The sequence below is a fragment of the Oncorhynchus masou genome, chromosome 2 (assembly GCF_036934945.1).
Source record: "Oncorhynchus masou masou isolate Uvic2021 chromosome 2, UVic_Omas_1.1, whole genome shotgun sequence".
Classification (NCBI taxonomy): Eukaryota; Metazoa; Chordata; class Actinopteri; order Salmoniformes; family Salmonidae; genus Oncorhynchus; species Oncorhynchus masou.
Genome location: NC_088213.1, coordinates 31,590,124 through 31,609,309, shown reverse-complemented (window position 1 = coordinate 31,609,309; position 19,186 = coordinate 31,590,124). Strand labels below are relative to the sequence as shown.

General features: G+C 43.3%; 2 protein-coding genes across 5 annotated transcripts in view; both read left to right on the top strand.

Moving 5' to 3' along the window:
- The window catches only part of LOC135558652 (furin-1-like), an 89,067-nt gene extending 85,367 nt beyond the window's left edge, over nt 1-3,700 (top strand). For both annotated transcript variants that reach the window (XM_064992634.1, XM_064992644.1), the window contains exon 16: nt 2,700-3,700. In XM_064992634.1, the coding sequence (XP_064848706.1) occupies nt 2,700-3,313 (614 nt within the window). In that variant the 3' untranslated portion in view covers nt 3,314-3,700. The remainder of the gene's footprint in view (nt 1-2,699) is intronic.
- A 12,905-nt stretch (nt 3,701-16,605) lies between these two features.
- The window catches only part of LOC135558640 (tyrosine-protein kinase Fes/Fps-like), a 29,495-nt gene continuing 26,914 nt past the window's right edge, over nt 16,606-19,186 (top strand). The window contains exons 1-2 of one of the 3 annotated variants that reach the window (XM_064992613.1): nt 16,606-16,783; nt 18,429-18,689. In XM_064992613.1, coding sequence (XP_064848685.1) covers nt 18,465-18,689 — 225 coding nt within the window. In that variant the 5' untranslated portion in view covers nt 16,606-16,783; nt 18,429-18,464. Of the gene's footprint in view, nt 16,784-18,371; nt 18,690-19,186 lie in introns of all 3 variants that reach the window. The other 2 variants (XM_064992622.1, XM_064992603.1) reach the window with 2 other exon arrangements.

The following is a 19,186-nucleotide window of genomic DNA, read 5'->3' as shown; positions in this document are numbered from 1 at the left end:
GAAAGCTATAAAAAAAGAGTAGATTGTGACATGTTTACATCTTTAAAAGTAGCAGTCGTGCTAGAGTTTGGAGACCACTGCCCTAGAATAAGACTGGAGAGACAGGAACAGTCTGACCCCTGCAGGATCCCCTGGGTATCACAATTTAACACTTGTTGGTATACTGTATCAGATAGTGAGTGGCGTAATGGCATAGATGTAGGTTGTGAAGCAAGACCTCTGGATGGTTGAGTTTGTTGATCAGCTCGTCCTCAGAGACCTCTACTGCGATAAAGTAAACATGGGGGCAGATTAGCGAGGACTGCATTTTCCGAGCTAAACTAAGGCGCACCTCCAACACACAATTCTGCCCCAAAACAACCCTAAAATCAGGACAGGTAAAACAATAAAAATGACATTATGGACAACCAGTGGGTTACATTGGTTTCAAGTTTGTATCCGTACATATTTGACGAGATGATCATAGTGAAAAATAAAATACTTCTGCATTTGCCGTTGTTAACACATTGACTCTCATTGCAAATAGGCCCAGGATAACTCCTGATAAAGTTGGGAGTCTGGGCCTCCCGAGTGGTGCAGTGGTCTATGGCACAGCATCGCAGTGCTAGTTGTGCCCATAAAGATTCGGTGTTTGAATCCAGGCTATGTCACAGCCGGCCGTGACTGGAAGACCCATAATTGCCCCAGCGTCGTCCGGGTTAGGGAGGGTTTGGCCAGCATGGATGTCCTTGTCCCAACGCGCACTAGCAACGCGCAGTGCACGTTGACATGGTGCACGGTGTTTCCTCTGACACATTGGTGTGTCTGGCTCCCGGGTCTGGCTTCCGGCTTGGTTGGGTTGTGTTTCGCAGGACGCATGACTCGAAATTCGCCTCTCCCGAGTTAGTATGGGAGTTGCAGCGACGAGACAAGACAAACTACCAGTTGGATACCATGAAATTGGGGAGAAAAACATAACAAATGTGAAAGTTTGGTCTGGGCCGACCTTCATTTGGTCCAAACATAGACGGCTGGCTATAAACGTATTTTTTTAAACTTTCATTAAGAACTGAAATTTGACCTGATTTCAACATCCGGGATGTTTGTGCAGCCAGACCAGCCCTGTAGACATACTGTATCATTTGCTGGAATTTAGTCCCTACTGCTCCCTCTTCCCCCTTTCCTCTTGTCTCTGTCATCAATCCTTTCTCCCTCAACACTCTGTCACTACTCCCAACCTCTTCCTCCCTCTTCCTCTCCTTCCTCTGTCATCAACCCCTTCTCCCTCAACACTCTGTCACTACTACCACCCTCTTCCTCTCTCTTCCTCCCTTTCATTCCTCTGTCATCAACCCCTTCTCCCTCAACACTCTGTCACTACTCCCAACCCCTTCTCCCTCAACACTCTGTCACTACTCCCACCCTCTTCCTCTCTCTTCCTTCCTCTGTCACCAACCCCTTCTCCCTCAACACTCTGTCACTACTCCCAACCTCTTCCTCTCTCTTCCTTCCTCTGTCATCAACCCCTTCTCCCTCAACACTCTGTCACTACTCCCACCCTCTTCCTCTCTCTTCCTTCCTCTGTCATCAACCCCTTCTCCCTCAACACTCTGTCACTACTCCCACCCTCTTCCTCTCTCTTCCTTCCTCTGTCATCAACCCCTTCTCCCTCAACACTCTGTCACTACTCCCAACCTCTTCCTCTCTCTTCCTTCCTCTGTCATCAACCCCTTCTCCCTCAACACTCTGTCACTACTCCCAACCTCTTCCTCTCTCTTCCTTCCTCTGTCATCAACCCCTTCTCCCTCAACACTCTGTCACTACTCCCACCCTCTTCCTCTCTTCCTTCCTCTCCTTCCTCTTTCATCAACCCCTTCTCCCTAAACACTCTGTCACTACTCCCACCCTCTTCCTCTCTCTTCCTTCCTCTGTCCTCCTCTTTTCCTGCTGTCCCCTTTCATTTGATCCTTCCTTTCCTTCCCACCCACTTCAACTCTTTCAACAGGGAAGAGAATGACAACTGATTTTGAACCTAGTAATTAGATTGGGGTAATGGCCTGTCTGACCGTGTAGGCTGGAGGTAATGCGCCTTGGGTGGATGTGGAGGGGAGGTGTGGAGCCTCAGTAGCTGTGTGTGTGAGATTAGCTTTCCAAATCATTGGGGGAGATAAGGAGTTACAGGGTGCTGCAGTGATAACACACTAAAGCCACTGCCAAACTGTTCACATGGATGTGCAGACTTAGTACAGATAAATGCTTCAGAGCTTATTAGAAAGTCCATATATCTGCGATGTTATTTCCAACTGGGTTGGCAAAGCACGGCTCAGGGCATAGATATGCTACAGTGCATTTCTCCTCAGATTGATGAGGGATTTACACACGTTGCATTTGTCTCGGCACACAATCTGCACAGCTCATCAACACATTCACACTCCAAACAGTTTGCGGCAGGAAGCTACAGAAGCTACATCAACATTATGCAGCTTAAGTTGAGGGCACATTCACAGGCTCATGATTTTAATGCCCCAGAATGAGGCGATGCGTAATGTGCTGCATGATTGTCGTGGCAGACTATTCAAATACAGTTCACATATTTGAAGCTTTGTGTGAACTATATCCATTTATTACCGGTGGTTGTGCACTAACCGTGTCAAATGAAGAATTTGAACACTAGCAGTACTAAAATATGTCTGTTTCTCTTCTTGTCTCCTTGTATGTAGAGTGCAATGGTGGCTACTACCTCTTCCAGCAGGGCTGTGTGAGGGGCTGTCCAGCCGGCTACACCGCAGGGTCCCAGCTCCTCAGTTACACCATGGGGAACTCTGTGGATCCAGCCTCGGTCCCCTCCTGCCTGCCCTGCCAACCCCCCTGCCTGACCTGCAGCGGCCTCAGCCCCAGCGCCTGCCTCTCCTGCCCCCCTCACAGCCACCTGGACCCTGTGTCCAGCACCTGCCTGCACCTCAACCAGATCCAGAGGGAGTCCCCTGGGAACTTCATGGTGGGCCAGGGCAACACCGGTCCCCGCCCAGAGCTCAGCTCCCGCCTGCCCGTCACCATCGCCGTGCTCAGCTGCATGATCATCATGGCCACCTTCGCTGGGGTGTTCGTTCTGCTGCAGCTGAGATCTGGAGTTCTGGCCAAACTGCCCTCACTGGAGGAGGCCGGCTCAGGCCTGAGGGGGGGCTTCGGCCTGGGGGGCAGCAGCAGAATGGTGTCGTACCGCGGTATCCCTACAGTGTGGGGCGACGAGGGGGTGAACACTGACTCCGACAATGATGAGTTTGACGTCCACAATGAGAAGACTGCCTTTATCAAAACACAAAGTGCTCTTTAACCCCCTCCTGTCTTCAAATTCCTTCTTTCTACAGCCTCTCCCCCAATCACTCTGAGTCGTCTAATTCCGGGCTCCCTGTCCTCCTCATGGTCTCCTCTGGTTTCTCTTTCCTGTTTCTCTCCCTCGTTCTTCCTCTCATCGAGTTTCATTCCCCAGGTTTAGTGTTCCACTCTGTAGTGGGTGACGTGATGCGAGACTGGAGTCACGTGGAACAGGGATGGCCTGGGCGCGCTCTGCGCTCGCTTCACACTCGGGTGCTTTTCTATTAAACTGTCTCTCCGTGCCCTTTCGCCCTCAATCACCATCAGACAGAGTGTTTTCTGAACACAGCCCATTTCCCGGACGGCTCCAGGGTTTCGCTGTCACAATAAACAAACCATTATTGTTTGCGCTCTCCCTCCTTTATTTCCTTCTTCAGTTCCAGTGCAGTAGCCAGATGAGATTGTAAATTGGGGGTACACTGTGTGTGTGTGTGTGTGTGTGTGTGTTGAGTGGACAGTAAGATCGGGGTAGGGTCAGGTTCTGAGAAGCCACAGTGGAGTCGTCAAAGTCCCACGGTTTTGGTGAACCAGCCCCAGCCCCTCCCAGAGCTGCGGGATGTCCATGCTGCAATATGACTGTGTTTCTCTCTCTCTCTCCGCTCTGGCTGGATACAAGGCTATGATTCCATGAGACTAGCAACGCTCACTCGGATTCGGGCCGAGTGCTCGCTCGCTGCCAGATCTCCAAAGATAGGTCAGCAGTTCACCCAGCTAGGCCGCCACACTTTACTGGGCCTCAGAATTTTGACCAAAATAATATTGCCTCTATGATGAAAACCCCATTCCCAAGGAAAAAAGTACCAAGGACTAATTAAATTGGCTTTCCACTTAAGTCTTTTAATTGCTCAGCTTCTGAGGGTGAGCGTGTTAGTGAGATGTATTGTGGATGGGGCTCAGTACAGTAGAAGTGACTTTTAACACAAGGGTTTCTCTGAGCAGCTATACAGGTAGTGAGAGGAGTGTGTGTTAGAGAGAAGGGTTTTACGCACTGCAGAGGAGAGAGCGTGAATAACACAGTCTTGCCATGATTACCAGATGGGGCACTCTACTCTCTCTACTCTGCTGCTCTTTTAATGCTGTTCATCACACACACTTTGCACTATGTTGGTCTTATGTGTTTTTGTGTGTCTTGAGTGTGTGCCGGCCAAGTGTGTGAGCAGGTGTCCAGTTGAGCAAAAGGAAGGAATGACCAAATTAGGAATACTAAGGATGTGGTTGTGTTTGTCAGCTGAGTTATGATACTGGTTGGCCTATGTAGTTTCCCTGTCTGCTCATCTTTAAAGAACTGAAGTTGGCTATAATAAGCAAACTTCTTTTAACATCTTTTATCTGTCTATGAGACTTATCACTGCTTCTCTCCACTCGCCCTCCAGTCGTCATCAGGGGTGTCGATGCAAACTACAGATAATCTGTTTCATATACTTGCCAATGAATTATATCCTGAATGACACTACAGCTCAGATGTGTTCCAAGGGAGTTTTTTTTCTATTCAAACTGTCTTTTTTGAAAAACTTAAGTGAATATTTGGCTGCATATCTTCCTTCTACAATCTTCTGTACCTCATTAATTCATCCATTGGACAAATATTGGATCCATCCATCTTTTTTCTTTTATGTTGAAGTTATTTTTCCTTTCCAGCAGATAATAGGGGACTTCGCTGAGAAGGGTTGTCATAGTGACAACATGCATAAAAGATTGATGCAGCTGCTCATCCCGTCCTCACTCGGATCACACAGCAACGGCAGCAGAGTATGTGTTACGTAGCGATGATGAATGATTATATAGGTCAAAGGTGAAAGCTTTTCAGCGAAGGATATTTCTTTTGAACCGAACCAGAGTTTTCCTTTCACTGATTTACACTTCTACAGTAATAATAAGACTGAAATGTCTTTATCTACAGTGCCAGGGCTGTAGGGCTGCATTCTCGCTCTGTTATTTCTCTCTCTCTCCTCCCCTACTCTGTCTTGGCACAACTTAAATGTAAATGAATATATCCTGATTTATGCCCTCTGAATATATTGTTTTCAGGATTGTTTTTTAAGGTGGTGGGGGGGGGGGGGGTGGGGGGGTGATCCCTTCCTGTGCTTTAAATCTTATATAATTATAAACCTTGCTGAGGAAGACTTCATCTTCAATACACAGATTGGGGAGTTGCTATCCTCTGAATGCAAAGTAATGACGGCCAACTTTGAGCCAAATATGTAATTATTTCAAAGATGGAATAGTGTGCCATTTAGCCCTGGCTGATGTAAGGTGCAGTAATGCTGTCATTGATGATACTTTTTTCCCTTCAAATGAAGAAGTAACCGATAAATGCTAAGAGATTTTTCTTCCTACCAGAATTATAGTTGAGCCTCGGCAATCATTTGAATGTCCCAACGTACTTCCCCCACTTACATCTGTTTCATCTAAGTTGGTCACTCCTGAATGTGGAAATCTCTATTGCATTATAACAGTATGTCTAAGGAAACGGACAGCTGCTGGGGAGGAGGTTGCGCCCTTTGCAGTGCAGCCTCTATACTACATCTGACTCCAACAGAGTTTCTGGCATTACCAAAGACAGGGCAATTTAGAGTTGTGTACAGTTCTGCTTCAGATTGTTGAGCCTGAGTTCGGGAGATGACGCAATCTGAGGTTTTCTATATGCATTGATTCATAAATCAGATGACTGTCCTCTTTTCTTGTAAAATTTTTTTATAGCTCTTTCTGTTATTCCTGCTTTTTAATGCAGAGACCTTTCCCTCACCACCCTTTGCTTGGTGACAGTGGTGGAGCAGAGACATTCTGTATGCTGAGATGCAGGGTTGGATGTGGAGGGAGCAGATTGAGAATGTATCCCATCCCCATACACTAAAGGGCTGAATGAGGCTGTGTGTGTTATAACTACAGAAGAAACACACTCATGGGGGTTAAACAGAGCTCTGGACATACGGACCATCCAGCTCTGTCCACCTCTCCACACCTCTCCTTATCAAGTCTTTGGCCTGGGGCTACATATTATACCTTACAGAAACAGTGACCTATGAATAATGTAAAAGAATGACTACCTTAGATGGGAACTCTAAAATAAGGCCTATTTTTGTACTATATGGTGCAGTGTAATTTTCTTGTAATTTAAAGATTTTTTTTTTGCTCTTGTTAAATGTGTCCTTTTTATTTAATTGATAGATTCTATAAAAAATAAAGATCTATGCAAACTTGAGGATTTGTCATGTGCTTTTCTATGTGATTAATGGTTGGCTGTATTTCAAGAATCAATATCTTCTGTCCAGCTAGATTGAATTGAGTAGAGTACTTTATTTCACCTGAGTGCTGTGCTCCAGTACAATGACAGTCAATATATAGAGTCAAAGGATAGCTCTACAGGAGTTGGACAATTGTGGTAAATGAAAGTAAAAGTATAACTGTTTCTTACATCCGCAGTACTGTGTATCACACCAGAAGAGCTACAGCATGTGGCCTCCACCCAGGGTTGGGTAGGTTACTTAACATAATCCGTTAATGACTAAACTCAGCAAAAATAGAAACGTCCCTTCAGGACCCTGTCTATAAAAGATAATTAGTAAAAATCCAAATAACTTCATAGATCTTCATTGTAAAGGGTTTAAACACGGTTTCCCATGCTTGTTCAATGAGCCATAAACAATTAATGAACATGCACCTGTGGAACGGTTGTTCAGACCCTAACAGCTTACAGGGCGGCAGGTAGCCTAGTGGTTAGAGCGTTGGACTAGTAGCCGAAAGGTTGCAAGTTCGAATCCCTGAGCTGACAAGGTACAAATCTGTCGTTCTGCCCCTGAACAGGCAGTTAACCCACTGTTCCTAGGTCGTCATTGAAAATAAGAATTTGTTCTTAACTGACTTGCCTAGTAAAATTAAGGTAAAATAAACAGACGGTTATGAAAACTTAGGACAGAAGAGGCCTTTCTACTGACTGAGGGAAAAACACCAAAAGAAAGATGCCCAGGGTCCCTACTCATCTGCGTGAACGTGCATTAGGCATACTGCAAGGAGGCATGAGGACTGCAGATATTGCTAGGGCAATAAATTGCAATGTCGGTACTGTGAGACAGGACGGACAGCTGATCGTCCTCGCAGTGGCAGACCACGTGTAACAACAACACAGGATCGGTATATCTGAACATCACACCTGTGGGACGGGTACAGGATGACAAACTGCCCGAGTTACACAAGGAACGCACAATCCTTCCCATCAGTGCTCAGACTGTCCGCAATAGGCTGAGAGAGGCTGGACTGGGAGCTTGTAGGCCTGTTGTAAGGCAGGTCCTCACCAGACATCACCGGCAACAATGTCGCCTATGGGCACAAACCCACCGTCGCTGGACCAGACAGGACTGGCAAAAATTGCTGTTTACTGACGAGTTGCGGTTTTGTCTCACCAGGAGTGATGGTCGGATTTGTGTTTATCGTCGAAGGAATAAGTGTTACACTGAAGCCTGTACTCTGGAGCGGGATCGATTTGGAGGTGGAGGGTCCGTCATGGTCTGGGGCGGTGTGTCAATCTCAACGCTGTGCGTTACAGGGAAAACATCCTCATCCCTCGTGGTACCCTTCCTGCAGGCTCATTCTGACATGGTCCTATCTGACTTTTTTTTTTTGATGAGGGTCACAGCACTGGAGTATAACCTGGTTCTGATCCAGATGTACCGGACTCATTTGCCTGAGGGTGGCCTCTAAAATAGTGAATACAGTCATGTTTGCTTGTACACTGGCCAACCTTAGGCACTGCATGCAATACTTGCTGTTGTTTGTAATAGTTACTGTCATGTTTTTGTCCACATTTGTTTGGAAATACGTGTAACTGTCCTTTGTCCTTGGCGCATACAGCTGCATGGTACCGTGATATTAGTTGTCATGTTGTCACTAAGCTGGTTGTTGTTAGTCCAAAGCATACTTTAAAGTTTGTTTAATATTTTCATTTGTCACCCAGCTCTTTGCCTCGAGTCCAGTCTGCCTTTCACAGCCCTTATTGAAAAGACGACATTGTAATTAATTTGGTGTTCGAACAGAGGTACTTAAAGGAAGTCGCACAGGTAGGCCTCATGAAAAACAATGTTTCATATGCTCTTTTTAATCACAGTAATAGGCAGTGATTTGTCAGTCACATTGAGCTTGATAACGTGAAATAATCATTTTCATAGCATCACTTTCATACACTGTACATTAAGACAAATTCTTCTACTGTGAGTATTAGCACTCAGTTTACATAACCTGACAATGACTTGATATTTGAGTGCATTCACAACAAGCCACCTGCAGACAACTTACAAAATGCAATAGTGCATTTGAGGGTTCCTTTCTCTGATGAAAACAGTTATTTGATGCATGGCCTACTATTTCTAGCTGGAAAAATAAATTCCCACATCTTTTGTGTAACATCAACATGTATAACATTCACACCACAATTACACGATGTAACTAGTTTTTTTTCCTGTGCAGTGATCAACTTATATTTTGATACCTTTACGTCACTCAGAAATACAAAAAGCCATCGACATAATTCATCACTAAGTTTTAATGTCTTTACAGAAGATCATTTTCTTTTTGTGGTATGTTGAGTTAACAACACATTAGAAACAGAGCGTGTCATGAAACTGGCAAATAAAGGTGACAATGGGAAATATTGATGATGGCCAGACATTCAGTCAACAGCAACTAGATCATTACTCCAGAGACAGAAGGTGAGGCATAGGCTCTGGAGGACAGGAAAGATGACATACAAGCACAAAGTGACGAAGGGTACTCCAGAGACAGGGGCAGAATAAGTGAGTGATGCTAAAAGAATGACCAGACCAGGGGGCAAAGTCATTTTACATTTCTAAGACGGACAGGTGGAAGAAAATAAAGCCTTTACCAGGCTTCCTCAAATGTACAACAGCCATGGAAAGATGTGCTTTATTCTGAATTTAATAAGGTCAATCCATGCTGCACCTTGGCATTCAAATACCAGCAAATCAAAGCTAGTCACATCCGGGAAAAAGCCTCACCTTACTTCTGTGCCTCGGCCACCAGCACCTTTCAGTCGTGTAAAGCGTAATACATGTTTAAACGACAAAAAAGACCTAGAAAATATAGCAAATATGTCAACATCATGGTATTCAGATTTGGTGAGGTGACACACTAACGAAGTGAGAGAAGATGTTGGCCTGTAAGATATGTCAGAAGTGCAGTAGCAAAGGCAGCACAAAAAGGTGTCCGCAGCTAGCACTACAGACAGTTAAAAAACACATGTACAGAAGAGATTTTGGCAGGCAACATTACAAGAAGCCCTTCAAAAGATATTCTCAAAGTGATTGGGGCTGAATTCAGAAAGAGCACAAAAGGTTTTGAAGGAGTGTGCCACAACTTCAGCTACTACATCTGGATACATGCAGCACCTCCAAGTCGAGCCGTTTTGGCATTCACTTGTTCACAGAAGAGGGTTTGAAGATCCTAGTTGAACATCTGAGAAAGCGCAGTCCAGTGTCTCTTCATCTTGATGCCACTAGTGAGATTGTGTCTAAGATTAGCAATCAAAGTAAAAGAGTTCTGTACTATGCTCTGGTTCTGCCCGGAATGGGCAAGGATAAACCCCCCCTCCCCGTATCTGAGATGATTAGTGCTCAGCACTCCATCCCAACAATAACCTTTTGGTTAATGGAAACAGTATGCAAGGTCTCATAAATGACAAGCTGCAAGATGAGACAGGTTTAGGCTGATTTCAGCTGGGCGCTGATTGGAAGTGTATTGCTCTCATTTAACAAAGAGAGCATCACTTCTTATCTAAACAGAGCCCACAGCAGAGTTTCCTTGGAGGAAAAAGAAGATTGCGAAGACTTCACAGTGCTCCATCTGTGCTCTGCCCAGATCCTTAAGGCTGTCGCCCAGATTTGGGAAGAAAACAAATGACAATGGGCTCAAAGAGTATGAAACTTTTTGGTTTGCCTTGTTGCTCAACAGCACCTCTTTCTTCAAGGCACTCAATGCCTTTAGACAAGTGTGTGCTTTTCAAATCACAACATAAAAGTAATCTTGTGGATGAATCACAAAAGCATTTAAATGAGAGTATTGAAGTCCGAGAAGGTGAAAGTGGAGGACGTGATGAGAGATTGCACTTTTTCATTAACTGTCATGTCAGGTAAAGTAAAACAATATGTGGACAATCTCCCTTCACACGTGAATTTATGTCAGTTCTTAAACATTCGCAGAGTCTTCTGCAGGAGACACAGACAGGGCCTGAAAATAGTTTTTTTCTGCCCTGGAATAATCAATGTTCTAATGGACACTTACATGGCCATTTTCCCCCATATGGAGTGGGATACTGCTGGGTGACCTTACAAGATATTGTAATGTGACCAACACAACATTGCAATCAGTGAAGTCACGGGACACCAACTGCTATGTGGAACAGTGGTTTTGGATCCTGAAGCATTCCATTTTGCAAAATAAGAAATTCCTCCGTCCAGCTGAGTTCATTTTGAAAATGCATGCCCCCCTCTAAGGAAGGTATAGGGAGCACATAATAAAACATGATCTGCCAGAATCACTGTTCACTAAATCCCCCTACCGCAACAAGTTGTTGGACCAGGAAGATGAGCAGTGGGCCAAGAGACAGAGAAAAAACTCACCTCACAAGTCCAGGTCAAAGTATTTCCAGCCTCCCAGACAATTACCTGAGCCAAAGAAGAAGGGTAAAAAGAAACCAGCAGGGAAAGGCACACCACAAGAAATATGAAAGCAGGGATGAGGCAACATCACTCCAAGACAACGAGGCTGCAGGACAGGTATGTTTTTTTCCCCAAATGTTAAAGGATTGTGATAGTTTGTTTTCAGTTCTTGTTTAAGCGGACAATAACTCTTCTAAATGTGTTTAATTTGCATATTGCAGGTCACAGCTCTGTGGCGAAGAAACAATTGCGAGGTGGTGGTTGCTGTTGTGAGGTCTACAAAGTCCTCTTTCCTTCTTCATCATTCTCAGTTTAAAACTCTGCAGCCCCATAAATGGATTGTGGGTGAGGTAATAAATACTAGTCATAACATGACAATTAGCATTTTTTCAATCAAAATTCTAAACATATCTTGGGGAAAAAAATTCATACAGTATGAAGGATGAACATAGAAGTACATTAGATTAGGGGCGGCAGGTAGCCTAGTGGTTAGAGAGTTGGATTAGTAACCGAAAGGTTGCAAGATCGAATCCCCAAGCTGACAAGGTAAAATTCAGTCGTTCTGCCCCTGAACAAGGCAGGAAACTAGAATTGGAGTTGAATGTTTCTGATGACCTACACTTGAATATTTATGGCCCTTATTCTGTCACTTTAAAGTAAATAGTGAAGATGTGTCATCACGTAAATATAGATGCGGCCATGGTTTCTCTCTTTCCTACTAAGAAGTCACCTTGTTTAGCAGATAAAAATAAGGCCTTGCGCTTCACATTGTATCGTAACCCCCTAGAATTAAGAGAAACTATAGACAAAGACAAAACAACAAAGATTATATAGAAGTATAAAATGTAGTAGGATGAGTCAAAGATGTAGGCGCAGTGAACGTAAACGATAAGGAACCGAGATCTGCACCATTTAAGTCAATTTAAAGTGAAAATAGCTTATTCCATATCCTTTGAGCTAGACGTTATCTGGCTTTGAAATTCAACTCAACTGAAAATTATGTTCAAGACCAAACCAAGGGTTCTTGTAGTAAGAGTGACTAAAAACCCTCTTTAGTGTAATCAGGAACTATTGAGAAATAAAACAACAAATAATAATTTAAATAAAAGGGTACCTACTATTTTAAGTACATATGAAAACTGATCATAAAATATATATATATATATATTATTTTTTTTACATATAAACGTTCCTAAGACCTTTTTTGGAAATAAGTATTAATAACTAAATAGAACAATAACCGTGTAAAGTCAGAGCAGACCTGTATGCCCTTTAAAACAGTATCTTAGTTACTGTTTACATATAAAATAAATACAGCTTTCAATCTTCTACGTAAGTTTGTAAACAAAATAGGTCTTCTGGTCATAGAAGAACAAACTAATAAATTGAAGTACCTGAGTATTCCTGTAAAATAGTCACCTGATGCTTGTTAGATAAACAACATACGGAAAATGAGAATACCATGGCTGAAACCATCAACCTGTTCCTTCTGGTGAGATTTTAGGGAGGAATATGGATTTCTGAACCGTTGATGGAACCTCCCCTCACTTTGTGCTATCTTGATCGTTGGCCACAACTTGTTCCTTCTTTCTATGTCTTCCGGTGCTGAGATGCTCGGCGAAACGCATACCATGGCTCTGAAGGAAGGCGTTCTTCCGAGCAGCTTTCCAGACACCATCCTTGTAGAATCCGGTAAAAATCAAATCAAATCAAATTTTATTTGTCACATACACATTAGCAGATGTTAATGCGAGTGGAGCGAAATGCTTGTGCTTCTAGTTCCGACAATGCAGTAATAAGCAACAAGTAATCTAACTAAAAATTCCAAAACTACTGTCTTATACACACAAGTGTAAGGGGATAAAGAATATGTACATAAAGATATATGAATGAGTGATGGTACAGAGCAGCATAGGCAAGATACAGTAGATGGTATCGAGTACAGTATATACATATGAGATGAGTATGTAAACAAAGTGGCATAGTTAAAGTGGCTAGTGATACATGCATTACATAAAGATGCAGTAGATGATATAGAGTACAGTATATACACGTACAGTGCCTTGCGAAAGTATTCGGCCCCCTTGAACTTTGCTACCTTTTGCCACATTTCAGGCTTCAAACATAAAGATATAAAACTGTATTTTTTTGTGAAGAATCAACAACAAGTGGGACACAATCATGAAGTGGAATGACATTTATTGGATATTTCAAACTTTTTCAACAAATCAAAAACTGAAAAATTGGGCGTGCAAAATTATTCAGCCCCTTTACTTTCAGTGCAGCAAACTCTCTCCAGAAGTTCAGTGAGGATCTCTGAATGATCCAATGTTGACCTAAATGACTAATGATGATAAATACAATCCACCTGTGTGTAATCAAGTCTCCGTATAAATGCACCTGCACTGTGATAGTCTCATAGGTCCGTTAAAAGCGCAGAGAGCATCATGAAGAACAAGGAACACACCAGGCAGGTCCGAGATACTGTTGTGAAAAGGTTTAAAGCCGGATTTGGATACAAAAAGATTTCCCAAGGAGCACTGTGCAAGGGATAATATTGAAATGGAAGGAGTATCAGACCACTGCAAATCTACCAAGACCTGGCCGTCCCTCTAAACTTTCAGCTCATACAAGGAGAAGACTGATCAGAGATGCAGCCAAGTGGCCCATGATCACTCTGGATGAACTGCAGAGCTGAGGTGGGAGACTCTGTCCATAGGACAACAATCAGTCGTATATTGCACAAATCTGGCCTTTATGGAAGAGTGGCAAGAAGAAAGCCATTTCTTAAAGATATCCATAAAAAGTGTTGTTTAAAGTTTGCCACAAGCCACCTGGGAGACACACCAAACATGTGGAAGAAGGTGCTCTGGTCAGATGAAACCAAAATGGAACTTTTTGGCAACAATGCAAAACGTTATGTGTGGCGTAAAAGCAACACAGCTCATCACCCTGAACACACCATACCCACTGTCAAACATGGTGGTGGCAGCATTATGGTTTGGGCCTGCTTTTTTTCAGCAGGGACAGGGAAGATGGTTAAAATTGATGGGAAGATGGATGGAGCCAAATACAGGACCATTCTGGAAGAAAACCTGATGGAGTCTGCAAAAGACCTGAGACTGGGACGGAGATTTGTCTTCCAACAAGACAATGATCCAAAACATAAAGCAAAATCTACAATGGAATGGTTCAAAAATAAACATATCCAGGTGTTAGAATGGCCAAGTCAAAGTCCAGACCTGAATCCAATCGAGAATTTGTGGAAAGAACTGAAAACTGCTGTTCACAAATGCTCTCCATCCAACCTCACTGAGCTCGAGCTGTTTTGCAAGGAGGAATGGGAAAAAAATTCAGTCTCTCGATGTGCAAAACTGATAGAGACATACCCCAAACGACTTACAGCTGTAATCGCAGCAAAAGGTGGCGCTACAAAGTATAAACTTAAGGGGGCTGAATAATTTTGCACGCCCAATTTTTCAGTTTTTGATTTGTTAAAAAAGTTTGAAATATCCAATAAATGTCGTTCCACTTCATGATTGTGTCCCAATTGTTGTTGATTCTTCACAAAAAAATACAGTTTTATATCTTTATGTTTGAAGCCTGAAATGTGGCAAAAGGTCGCAAAGTTCAAGGGGGCCGAATACTTTCGCAAGGCACTGTATACATATGAGATGAATAATGTAGGGTATGTAAACATTATATTAGGTAGCATTGTTTAAAGTGGCTAGTGATATATTTTACATCATTTCCCATCAATTCCCATTATTAAAGTGGCTGGAGTTGAGGCAGTGTGTTGGCAGCAGCCACTCAATGTTAGTGGTTTCTGTTTAACAGTCTGATGGCCTTGAGATAGAAGCTGTTTTTCCGTCTCTCGGTCCCAGCTTTGATGCACCTGTACCGACCTCGCCTTCTGGATGATAGCGGGGTGAACAGGCAGTGGCTCGGGTGGTTGTTGTCCTTGATGATCTTTATGGCCTTCCTGTAACATTGGGTGGTGTAGGTGTCCTGGAGGGCAGGTAGTTTGCCCCCGGTGATGCGTTGTGCAGACCTCACTACCCTCTGGGGAGCCTTACGGTTGTGGGCGGAGCAGTTGCCATACCAGGCGGTGATACAGCCCGCCAGGATGCTCTCGATTGTGCATCTGTAGAAGTTTATGAGTGCTTTTGGTGACAAGCCGAATTTCTTCAGCCTCCTGAGGTTGAAGAGGCGCTGCTGCGCCTTCTTCACGATGCTGTCTGTGTGGGTGGACCAATTCAGTTTGTCTGTGATGTGTATGCCATGGAACTTAAAACTTACTACCCTCTCCACTACTGTTCCATCGATGTGGATAGGGGGGTGTTCCCTCTGCTGTTTCCTGAAGTCCAGAATCATCTCCTTAGTTTTGTTGACGTTGAATGTGTGGTTATTTTCCTGACACCACACTCTGAGGGCCCTCACCTCCTCCCTGTAGGCCGTCTCGTCGTTGTTGGTAGTGAATAGGATGATGATACACCGAGGTCTTGAATCGTTTTGCTGTTGCTTCTTGCCGAGGCGATGCACAACGTCGATGGTATCACCAACTTTGTTCTTCTCTGCAGGCATAACTTCTTGGCAGATACGGATAGCCTCTCCTCGCACATCTTCATTCTCCACCTCTGGCAAGCTATAGTCTCAGGTTCCATTTTCTTGTGTATTGTTTCAGATCAGTGAGAAGTCTATGGTATGCCAAAATAAATGATTATCATTCCAGTCACAGGAAATGTCTTATATCTTGAACAAATAAAAATAGTAATGACTGTAAACTTTTTTCATTTTTTTTCACAATCTTTCTGAAGTTTGGTACGGAGCTCGGTAAAAAAAGAGTCTGTTCAAGCCGCCATCTTGGCACCTCTCAGGCAGAGGGTTGCCTACCCCTGCTCTCGAGTCCTGTGGTGCAAGGTATTGGGCAACAGCTTTCTTCCAGGGCCCATATCCCCAAAGCATCTCACAGTAGGGATAATGATCTAGGACCTCCCCCTTGTCAATGTAAACTTAAAATCAGTACTCTTTGTGAATATAGGCCCTGGCTTGTCGGCAATGTCCCTTCACCTGAAATACAACAAAGAAATCACCTTTTCCCAGAGAGATTGTTATCAAAACGTCACGCCAGGGTAAACCTACACGAAATTCCCTATGGGAAAGTGAATGGAGGAAAACTATTAGAACAATTTCCCCGTTTACCCACTAGGTTTTATGGGTATTATGACTCATACTGTGGTCATTAACAAGTCCTTTAATTTATATTTATGGTGCATTCTTATGCATGTACATTTCTTACTAATACATTCCATTGTGCTGTAGGCAGGTATTCTACAGCATTTTCAGAAAGTATCATTTTGGATCATGAGTGTCACTTGGGCAAGTGCTGTAGGCCAACCGCTGCTCAAGCTTATGATGCGTTCCAACTTAGTCACCTGCTTACCTCAATTATTGTCCCCGTTTATCCACCCAGTTAATGAGATGTTATGTTCTTGAACTGTGCTGTACCAAGCCTTCCATCCCGAAGAGGATGCAGTCACTCACCTCCCCAGTCAATCCCGCTGTGGTAGGACAGCGCTAGCTTCCTGCTTTTATATTTCTGGTGTGAGTATGGTCGCGGAGCCAGACCAGTGATATCAGTACTAACTCACTGTAACAGTTTCTGTCCGCACAATTAATGCCTCCTCGATAAGAATCGTCATAGCCTTACATATGCTATAAATCCTTGAAATTTAGGAGTGGACTGCTTGCAATAACCTGAGGTGAGAATATTTTTTTCGGACAACGTAAACTCATAGTACACTACACTACAGTATACTATTATTTAACTCTTAATGATAGCCTACATGGGCTATTGATAATGATACAATTTGTATCGGATTCAACAGCAAGCTACACATGCACATATCACCTATGTAGTTAGATAAAGGATTTTGTGTAATCGAATTTCGATCAAGGTAAATTCATAATCAGGGCGCGTTTATGTTCAGTTGTAGGTTTCGTCAACATATTACTCATCCCTGCTGTATGTACGCAGAACAAATGTATAGATTCAACGTGCAATAATTTCAAAGATTTTACTGAGTAAAAGTTAATATAAAGAAATCAGTAAATTTAAATAACTAAATTAGTTCCTAATCTATGGATTTCACATGACCGGGAGTACAGATATGCATCTCTTGGTCACATATACCATAAAAAAGAAGGGGCATGGATCAGTAAACCAGACGTATCTGGTGGGACCATAATTTGCCTCATGCAGTGGGATACATCTCCTTCAAATAGAGTTGATCAGGCTGTTGATTGTGGCCTGTGGAATGTTGTCCCACTCCTCTTCAATAGCTTTGCGAAGTTGCTGGATATTGGCTTGAACTGGAACATGCTGTCATACACATTTCTCCAGAGAATCCCAAATGTGCTCTAGTAACATGTCTGGTGAGTATGCAGGCCACAGAACAACTGGGACATTTTCAGCTTCCAGTAATTGTGTACAGATCCTTGCGACATGGTGACATACATTATCATGCTGAAACATGAGGTGATGGCAGCAGATGAATCACATGGCAATGGGCCTCAGGATCTCGTCACCATATCTCTGTGCATTCAAATTTTCCATCAATAAAATGCATTTGTGTTTGTTGTTCATAGCTAATGCCTGCCCATACCATAACCCCACCGCCACCTTGGGGCACTCTGACACTTTGACATCAGCAAACCTGCATTCCTGCAGTCAGCATGCCAATTGCACGCTCCCTCAATTCAAGAGATCTGTGGCATTGGGTTGTGTGACAAAACAGTACATTTTAGAGTGGCCTTTTTTGTCCTTGGCCATCAGGTGGATGGATTATCTTGGTAAAGGAGAGTGGTTATGGATGATGCCAGAGTTCCACAGTAGGCTGCATTATGTTAAGCCTCAAGTCCAACTTATTTTAATGTTTTTCTCTGTAATAGTATAATTTTACTAAGTGAGTTATTATTAATAACTCACTTAGTAAAATTATACTTAAACAAAAAAAACAGTTTAGAGCCATGTCACACTTCTCAGCACTTCTGTATTTCAAGAGGAAGTGCTGCCTAACTGTTTTCTCCCTTTGAAATACATTACCCAGAAGTGAAACCCTCCACATGCCACATTTGCTTAGTTACACAAATACAACTTGTTTAATAAATAACCAGTTGTGTAGTCTTGGAATTATTATTTAAACACCTTGGCTTCACTAAGTTGAACTAATTCAAATGACTCTACAGTCCGGTAAAGACAGTACACCCAAAGTCCAGAGTCTAGACTGAGAGGATAAATCCCATGCATTCTCATTCAGTTTTTCTTTTCATATTCCTGCACCCTATTAGCCAGGTCACGTGTGTGGTTCATTCACTCAAATCCACTCCAGTGTCTACTGTCTACAGTTTGACTGGGTTCCCACTCCTCTGGGTGCATACCTGATGGGGTTTGGGGAGGACCTGTGGTGTCCCCAGGCCCACGCGGCCCTGATGCGGCTGCAGGACTCGGAGCTGCGTCTGATGGAGGTGATGAAGAAGTGGATGAGCCAGCGGTCCAAGAGCGACCGGGAGTTCTCTGTTCAGCTGCACCAGATGGCGGCCATGGTTGAGAAACTGGAGGGGCCCCAGCCTGGGGGAGGACTGGACTACATCAGCCAGCTCAACCAGGTTCTTTACGGGTCCTTACATTTGATTGACATCTTTTGTTTTGAATGAAACTTTTTATACATATTTGCCCATCATAAAAGTGGTCAGAAAGTAACTTTTTGGACCTGATTGCCAAAATATTTAGAAAATAGAAGTGCTCACTGTTGACCCATTTTGCATACCTCACCCCAACATGAGACATCCATGTCTTCATCACTGGAAAATATGAACGGTTGGGTTTGATAGTGACAGTTGTTTTAAATTATACTGTCAATCTTCCATAGGAAACCTATTGAATATAGATAAAATAATAGCCATTCCTATTTAAGTCGACATTCCACAGTGGGTGGGTCAGTGGCCTTGTTCAATGATGTACCATCTAAATGGCAGTGGTCTGGGATATGTCCATTTTATGAATTCTATTTCTGTAATTGAAATGACATCCACCCTGTATTCAAAAGTATACTGCGTCTCAACCGATAGCGGGCACAATATAAACATCTCAGATTCTGTAAAAT